Source organism: Bison bison, unplaced genomic scaffold, assembly GCF_000754665.1.
Source record: "Bison bison bison isolate TAMUID 2011002044 unplaced genomic scaffold, Bison_UMD1.0 scf7180017864285, whole genome shotgun sequence".
NCBI classification, from domain to species: Eukaryota; Metazoa; Chordata; class Mammalia; order Artiodactyla; family Bovidae; genus Bison; species Bison bison.
The window spans coordinates 1308937-1316892 of NW_011494857.1; the positions used below are offsets into that span (position 1 = coordinate 1308937).

The 7956-nt window shown below is 52.9% G+C and overlaps 2 protein-coding genes across 3 annotated transcripts in view; one reads left to right on the plus strand and one right to left on the minus strand.

Annotated features, from left to right (window-relative positions):
* NOSIP (nitric oxide synthase interacting protein) overlaps positions 1–1689 on the minus strand; it is a 12116-nt gene extending 10427 nt beyond the window's left edge. Inside the window, exon 1 of the mRNA XM_010849709.1 lies at positions 1557–1689. The gene's annotated coding sequence lies outside the window, so the exon portion shown is untranslated. The remainder of the gene's footprint in view (positions 1–1556) is intronic.
* Positions 1690–1835: 146 nt separating this feature from the next.
* PRRG2 (proline rich Gla (G-carboxyglutamic acid) 2) lies at positions 1836–7956 on the plus strand. Of its 2 annotated transcripts, none has more exons than XM_010849623.1 (8): positions 1836–1928; positions 2498–2560; positions 3425–3521; positions 4172–4347; positions 4514–4553; positions 6001–6169; positions 6991–7128; positions 7523–7956. In XM_010849623.1, the coding sequence occupies exons 3-8, from the start codon at positions 3437–3439 to the stop codon at positions 7539–7541; spliced, it is 627 nt and encodes a 208-aa protein (XP_010847925.1). In that variant the 5' UTR covers positions 1836–1928; positions 2498–2560; positions 3425–3436; the 3' UTR covers positions 7542–7956. The 2 variants fall into 2 exon arrangements, with proteins under 2 accessions (XP_010847925.1, XP_010847926.1); XM_010849624.1 differs by having other exon boundaries at positions 6034–6169.

Consider the following 7956-nt stretch of genomic DNA (forward strand, 5'->3'; position numbering starts at 1 on the left):
TGCTGGGAGGGATTGGGGGCAAGAGGAGAAGGGGACGACAGAGGATGAGATGGCTGGATGGCATCACTGACTCGATGGACGTGAGTCTGAGTGAACTCCGGGAGTTGGTGATGGACAGGGAGGCCTGGCATGCTGTGATTCATGGGGTCGCAGAGTCGGACACGACTGAGCGACTGATCTGATCTGATGCTTTTTAAAATTAAAAAAAAAATTGTTGAAAAATTTTTAAAAAGTTGAGGTATAGTTAGTTTAATGTTGTGAAAATGTCTCTGCTTTTTACACATGTATCCTAAAGTATTTAGGGGTGAAATGTCACGATAGACAGGCTTTGCCTTATATATTTAATTTAAAAAAATACCCAGCCAATATGGCAAAAGTATTAATAAACAGAAACTCTGGCCATAGGAATTTTTATATTATGATCCCACTTTTATGTAAGTTGTGTTAGGTAGGAAGTTAGACATGAGCAAGGAGGGGAAGCCTGGCTGAAGGAGACACACCCAGGAGAGCTCACAAATATGCTACAAATATAACCACAGAGACTTTTCAACTCCTGCACAGGTATCCTATTCACACAGTGGATACAAAATGACCACAGGGGCCTCTCCAAGTAACCTTACCTGCGGTGAGGCAGTTAGGAGCCTATTAAGACATAACCAACACAGCCTGCAGCTATACAATTTATAATTAAATCATTGAGCGTATGCTTATTTCTATTCCCTTTCATTGACTGGTGGTGGGTAGAAGCCCTACTTTGAACGGGGCAAACCCAAAAGAAGACTGGAAGTGTAAAGAGGGAGGCTTGACAGGAAGGATGAGGAGGACGCCTACGGAGTGTTGGATTAATAAAAGATTATCTGCTTGAGCTGAATGGAGCTGTAACTTGTCTGTTGTTCTACACCTTTTCGTCCATTGCTCCAAATTTTTGTTGCCACGAGACAAGAACGGAGGAAGAGACATTAACCTGACAGGTGGGACACTTTCATAGTAAAATATTACAGTAAAACTGCTTTAAGGATCCATTAAGACCTCAGTTCACAACGAATCGGCAGCACCATCAAGGTGAGAACCTAGGACTGCCTAACCCCAAAGTTCCACAGAGGAAAACGTTAACCTACAGCAACTCCAAGAGGGAAGGGCCTGTCAAAAAGGTGCAAGGAGGCAGCGGCGGCGACTGCACAACCCTTCCCCGCTCTCCCCATCACGATCTGAGAAACTGAGGCCAAGAAAGGGGGTGCGGGGGTTGCTTCTCATTCAATATCACTCCTTAGACCTCCAGGAGTCCCAGTCTCTTCCGTGCCCTGGGATCCGCAGCCCATTCGTCTGCACTGGAATTAATACTCTCGGGAGAACTGCCGGATGAAGGTTTGGCTACCTAAAGGGATTTAAAGCACCTCCAATTCGGCTTTAAACTTGAGGCACCTAGAGCGCTCTATTAATAACTGCCAGGAAGTCAGCATTTCAAAATATTGTCCCAGTCTCCCTCAGGACCACAAGACTCTTGCCCACAGGAAGGCAATCGCACTAACACTAGTCTTCTACCGCCTAGAACTCACCTCACAGACGACCCTCTTTCCTCGGTGGCTACTTCAACAGTACCCCTACACCGGAAAGGAGCGCTGTTTTCCCTCTCCGCTCCGGCGCTTCCGCCCGGGGAAGAGATCGGAAGTAGTTCTGCCCCTAAAGGCGGAGATAGCTCTTCTGGCTTCGTAAATTCTCCTTTCTTTTTTTTCCTCCCCCCGGAAACGTGAGTGGCAACTCGAGGGTTCCGGCCGGTGAAACTGGCGTGAATAGGGGGCGTGCTTAGTAAATACTAGGCGTTTCCCTGGGCGGGCAATTTCCTGCTTGTTCCTAGGCTTTGCGTCTCTTCAAGCCTGTGTTTAAGGACTAACCACTTTGCCCAGAAATTGAAAAGCCCGCTTACCAAAGTATGTATCATCCACTTTTCTGCCGCAAAAGAAGAAACAATAGAGAAGGGAGAGCTCCTCTGTCCCCACTTTGTAAATGGAGCAGTTGAGAAATCGAAAGTCAAAGCCTTTCAAATTGTCTTAGGAAGCAGGAATTTACTGCGGCATACCTACCTATCTCTAGGGACTAAGGCATACGTTTCCCTCCAGTTTCTAGATAGCTAGATATCTAGATGTTCATTTCCCTAGCTCAGCCTGGCGAGCTCTCTGGGGTGGGGTGGGGGGAGGAAATTATAGGAGGGGAGGGGAGGAGGCGCCTATCCAACACCCTAAGTGTCCCCATGGTGTCAGGAGACCCAGGCTCTCTATGAGGCTCTGGACGTTATACCCTTAATTATAAGGTCCCTTTATCTATTTATGTATTTTTTCATAAGGTCCCTTTAAATACTCTGTCCCTTACCTGAGTCCCGCCCAGGGCAGGTAATAAAAAACCCCGCCCCTCTTGCCTGGAACCAGGATTGTGCCGGCTTTAATGAACAAAGTACCCTCTGGTTCCTCTCCCCTCCCCTCTCCCCTGCCCCTCTTCACAGCTGGCCGCAGTTAGCCGAGGAGGCCCCGATTAAGTAGAGGACAGTGCTCAGAAGTCTAGGCAGGTAAGTGAATGTCCCTGGAGGCAAAGCTTGGCTTGGGGACCTTGGCGACCTGGCTGTTGGAGCCCCCACATCCAGGAGTCCAGGATCACTGCCCCCTCCCTCAACTGCTGGACCCCAGGATATGCCCCTCTGGTTTTACTTCTTGTATACTCTTTGATCTCTGTGGGTGGAAAGGTTTCCCTGGTGCTCAGGCAGTAAAGTATCTGCCTACAGTGCAGGAGACCTGGATTCAATCTCTGGGTCAGAAGATCGCCTGTAGATGGGAAGGGCAACCCACTCCAGTGTTCTTGCTTGGGAAGTCCCATGGACAGAAGAGCCTGATGGGCTACAGTCAATGGGGTCGCAAAAAGTCAGACACGACTGAGCGACAAACGCTGTAGGTGGATATGGCAATGGGCACAGAGAGATGGGTGTGGATGTGGCAGTGGGCACATGGAGATTATCAGGAAGAAAGGGATCCAATCAATGGACGTGTTTACGAGCGCCTGCTATGTGCCCAAACCCATGCTGGGTGCTGCATGCACAGCTGGGAAAAAGATAAGCTCCTGGCTCTGGTCTCTGGAGGGACACTGCGTTTGCTGAAATCCTGCCTCTGAATCTTGCAAACTGTGTGAACTTGGGCAAGTTCTTTTACTTCTCTGTGCCTCAGTCTCCTCCTGTATCAAACGGAGATAATAGCACTGTGATGAAAATGAAACTGAGTTGATAGAGGTAAATGACCTTGAACAGTCTCTGGTCCAGATTACAGGCCACGTAAGTGTCTGCTCTTATTATAATTCACGGACCACAGAGTCTGATCAGGGAGACCTGGCCTCATTCTTCAGTGGCTGAGGCACTTCTCATCTAACCACACCTGGTTCCTAGTGTCCACAAAATATGAGGGGCCGCCCCTCTGTGCTGCTGCTATACCTGGGATTGGCCACCTGCCTGGACACTTCACCCAGTGGGAAGCAAGGCCGAGGTGAGTGTTGGGGGGAAGAGCCAGAGTCCACGCACCAACACCCACCTTCCTCTGGCCCAGGAGAAACCCTGCCTCCAGTCGCCTCCTCCCCAGGACCCCATAGCTCTCCGTCTCTTTAAGTTCAGGCTCCTTCATGTCCCCAAGGACTTGCCTGTAGCTCAAACAGGAAGGAATCTGCGTGCAATTCAGGAGACCAGGGTTTGGTCCCTGGGCCAGGAAGATCTTCCGAAGAAGGGAATGGCAATCCACTCTAGTATTCTTGCCTGGAGAATCCCATGGACAGAGGCACCTGGCGGGCTACAGTCTGTGGGGTCACAAAGAGTCGGACACAACTGAGCGACTAACATACACACACACACACACACACACACACACACGTGTCAGTCCTAGGAGCCCTCCGTTTTCTGTCCCTTGTGTCTTTTGGGTTCCCCTGGAGGCTCAGACGGTAAAGAATCTGCCTCCAATGCAGGAGACCAGGGTTTGATCCCTGGGTCCAGAAGATCCCCTGGAGAAAGGAATGGCTACCCACTCCAGCATCTTTGCCTGGAGAATCTCATGGACAGAGGAACCAGTGCAGGTTACAGTTCGTGGGGTGGCAAAGAGTCAGACACAACTGAGCGACTAATGCCCTGTGTGTCTTTTGGGCCTAGAGGTCTTCCTGGACTCCCCAGAGGCACAGAGCTTCCTGGGCAGCCGTAAGCGGGTTCCAAGAGCCAATTACTGGGACCTGGAGTTGTTCACACCAGGGAACCTGGAGCGGGAGTGTCTAGAGGAGATATGTTCCTGGGAAGAGGCGCGAGAGTACTTTGAGGATAATATTCTGACGGTGAGGACCTAGGGTCTCCCGAGGAGTCCCCTCTAGGACCTGGGGGTGGGGTCCTGCCCCTCAACTCCCTCTGCCCTCCTGCCTCAGAGATCAGGGTGGGCTGGTCTGGGGATGTGGAATCTTCCAGATAATGCTTTTCAGCCTTCCCTCCTCCTGCCTATTCAAGGATCGCTTTTGGGAGAGCTACATCTACAATGGCAAAGGAGGTGAGTTGGGAGAGCTCTGTCATCCTGTACAACTAGGGCAAGGCTTTACCCGGGAGGCTGAACCACCATCCCCCACCCAAAACTGGCCCCCTCCAGATTCCACGCTCCCTGAGTTCCTGGAGGGAGTTGTCAAAGAAAGCCCTTCCTCTGAGACTAGAGCCCTTGCCTCAGAATCCCACCACACCTCACTGGGAGGAGGTCCCCTGTCCCCAAGAAGGGGGACAGTTGGAAGGAGAGGTTACAGCCCTGAGGCCTCAGACTCAGAAGCCCCGGCCCACCTGAGCCCATCTTTGGAGTCCAGAGCCTCAGCAGCTTGGTTGCTAAGGGGGTTGCTCCCTAGCAACGGGGCCAGGGTAGGCCAGTTGGTGGAAGCCTGTGTGTCTTCACCTGCCGGATCAGCCCAGGCCCAACCCCAACCCCTCTCTGAGTTCTGAGGCCCCCTTGGTGGCTGCAGCCTTGTTGCTAAGGGGGGGGTGCTCCTTAGCAACCAAGCCTGGCCTGACCAAAGAAGCCAGCAGCACTCACTACCTGGTTGGTTCCCCCTCCCCCACAACTCCATCCTGGCTTTGCCCTGGTTGCTAAGGAGGCCTTCTCCCTAGCAACCACACCTAGCCAGGCTCAGGACCCAAGGCCTCCTGCCCACAGGAGGACCCCCCTCCAGGTACCAGGCGTCTCACCCCTCTAGTGGCTTGGTTGCTAGGAGTGTATCCTTAGCAACAGGCCCTAAGTCTGGGCTAGAATCCTTACATTGGTTGCTAGGGGAGGTAACTGATTTGCTACAGGCCTATCAAGGCCTGGCGGCTACTTGAATCTACCTGAAGCGTGTCCAAATCAGGAAGCCCCACCTTCTGAGTGCAGCTTTTTGCGAAGAGGGCTAAAAGCCTGGGGTTTACTGTTTGAGGAAAGTCCCCCCACTACCCAATCCTAAAGGAAACTTCCTCAGCAGCAAGACCTAGCAAGGCCTCAGGAAGCCAGGGTCCTCCCTGTGCCCCACCCCCATTTTGCTCAGATATGAAACCTTGATTGCTAAAGGTACTTCACCTTAGCCAAGGGTCCACATGAGTCCTAAACCCCATTGCTCTGTGACTGAGGGGCGATGTCCCCCTTGATAGATGAGTTTTTCTGACCTGTGTGGTGAGGCCCCGCCCCTCTGTGGGCTGGTTGGTAAAAGGGACTGCATTCCAGAGGGGACAGGGTTGCCAGATAAAATACAGGATTGTATTTTATCCCCACCCTACACCCCCAGTTAAATTTGAATCTCAAATACACAGGGATAATTTTTTTTTTAGTATATCTCATATAGTCCATGAGACATATGAAAAAGTTACTCATTGTTTATCTAAAATTCACATTTAACTGGGTCTCCTCATTATTATTTGCTAAAATCTGGCAGTACTCAGCGTTGGGGCTCAGAAAATTGTCTACCTGAACTCCCTACCTTAACTAGGCATGTCAACTGCAAACACCCCACCCCCCGCAGGACGTGGACGAGTGGATGTCGCAAGCCTGGCTGTGGGGCTGACAGTAGGCGTTGTGCTCATCATCCTGGCCGGCCTAGGAGCCTTCTGGTATCTACATGGCCGTCGGGGCCGCAGGCAGCGTTCCTGTCCTCAAGAGTAAGGGGCTTTGGGGGCTTTAGAGCTTTAGAGCAGGGTGAGCAAGGGAGGGAGGGTCATCCTAAGGAGACAGACCAGATCGGGGGCACGTAGGCACTGCTGAAAGATCTGAGGAGATCGTCCTGTGAAGAGTCTGTGAGATTCTGTGTCCAGTTGCAGCATCCAATTATATCCACAGCGCTCGGCACCAAATAGGGACTCCGTCAATATTTGCTGCCTGGCTGTCTTTGCAGTACCCAGTTTACCAGTGATCTTCATCCTGTGGATGCTGTATCTGATGAGGCTGCAGCCTGTGGTCTGTGGGTGTCTGTGGGATGTCAGTTTCTGGGGTGACAGGATGAGGCTGTCTTTGTGTGTGTGTCCGTGTGAGTTGTCTAGGTGTGTCTTTCTCAGTGACAGAGTGTAAGAGAGTGCTGGAGCATCCGTCTTCAAGTGGAGTGGATTTGGAGGTTTCCAGGAAGAGTTTGTTGGAAGAGTGGATCTGGGAAATTTGCGCCTGAGTGTTTCCCTGTTGTGTCTGTCTGTTTCTTGTGTATTCTCTGCAGGGCTGTCTGTTTCTCCATGACTCTGCTTGTATCGGGGCACATGTGTCTGTGAATAAGCCTGTCTCAGCAACTGTTGATTTCTGTGACTGCCTGTCATTGCATGGTGCTTTTCTGTGTGCAGAGTTCGGTTGAAGGTGACCCTCTTTTTCCCTGGTCTATCTCCCTTACTTTGTCCCCCTACGACCCTCAGAGTCTCTGTCTCCCTAAGTCTGACCTTTCCCCAAGGCTCTCTCTCCTGTAGGTTTCCCCTGCTAACAGTGCACCTTCTGTCCCCAGTGTCGAACTCATTAGGCCCCTTAGCGATCTGAGCCCGCAGACGCCCCAGCCTCCACCCCCACCTCCAGGCCTCCCCACCTACGAGCAGGCGCTGGCGGCCTCAGGGGTGCACGACGCACCTCCGCCCCCCTACACCAGGTACTGGGCTGGGCTTCGGCCTGGGGGCGGGGCGCAGAGGGAGGGCACGGCCGGAGGAGGGGCGTGGGCTTAGGGGCGGGACTTAGAATTTTGAGCTTATTCAACGGGGGCGTGGCCCAGCCGTGTGTATGTGTGTGTCTGGAATATTATAGGAGGGTTGTGTGTGTGTGTGTGTGTGTGTGTGTGTGTGTGTGTGTGTGTGTGTCTGTCTGTCTGTCTGTCTGTCTGTCTGTCTGGTAGGTAGGTAGGTAGGTAGGTATATTGTAGGAGGGCGGGTCTTGAACCCAGAGGGTCCGGGATTGGCTGAGACGCCCAGGGCGGGTCGGAGTGGTCTTGGTTGATGGGGCAAAAACAGCCGGGCCTTTGACTCCGCACTGTTATCCTCCCCCTGCAGTCTCAGGAGACACAGCTGAAGAGCGGCTTCGGAGCGGAGCCGGGGTTCTCTGAACCGTGCCCCAGATTCGCACCGGATTCCGGAAACCCCCAGGCCTCTTAAACTCCGGAGCTGAGCTTGGAGGGGTGATGGGAGTAGGGGTCGTCCGGCCCGAGGCCTACCCTAGCACACGTGTTTCCGCTGCGTACGGATACACGCAAGTTCCCAGGCAACGTGTTCCCGCGTCCCGGCCCCTCGCAGGCCCCCACGGTCTTCTGACCTGGGGGTATCCGCCAGCCCTGCTCCCGGGGTAGGAGTGCGTGGAAACTCGGACCCAGGAGCGCAGTCCGGGTGCGCAGACTCGCATGTGAGCGGGTGTGACACGGCCATCGCCCTCACTGTCACGGACCACGGACACGCAGAGACTCGCCTGTGCACACGCGTGTTTCCCTGCG

What these genes read in the sequence shown, in the direction of transcription:
- PRRG2 (XM_010849623.1), top strand. Translation starts at nt 3,437, where the DNA reads ATGAGGGGCCGCCCCTCTGTGCTGCTGCTATACCTGGGATTGGCCACC. An exon ending in CAGTGGGAAGCAAGGCCGAG is followed by an intron (nt 3,522 to 4,171) that starts GTGAGTGTTGGG and finishes TTTTGGGCCTAG; the next exon opens with AGGTCTTCCTGGACTCCCCA. An exon ending in TTGAGGATAATATTCTGACG is followed by an intron (nt 4,348 to 4,513) that starts GTGAGGACCTAG and finishes TGCCTATTCAAG; the next exon opens with GATCGCTTTTGGGAGAGCTA.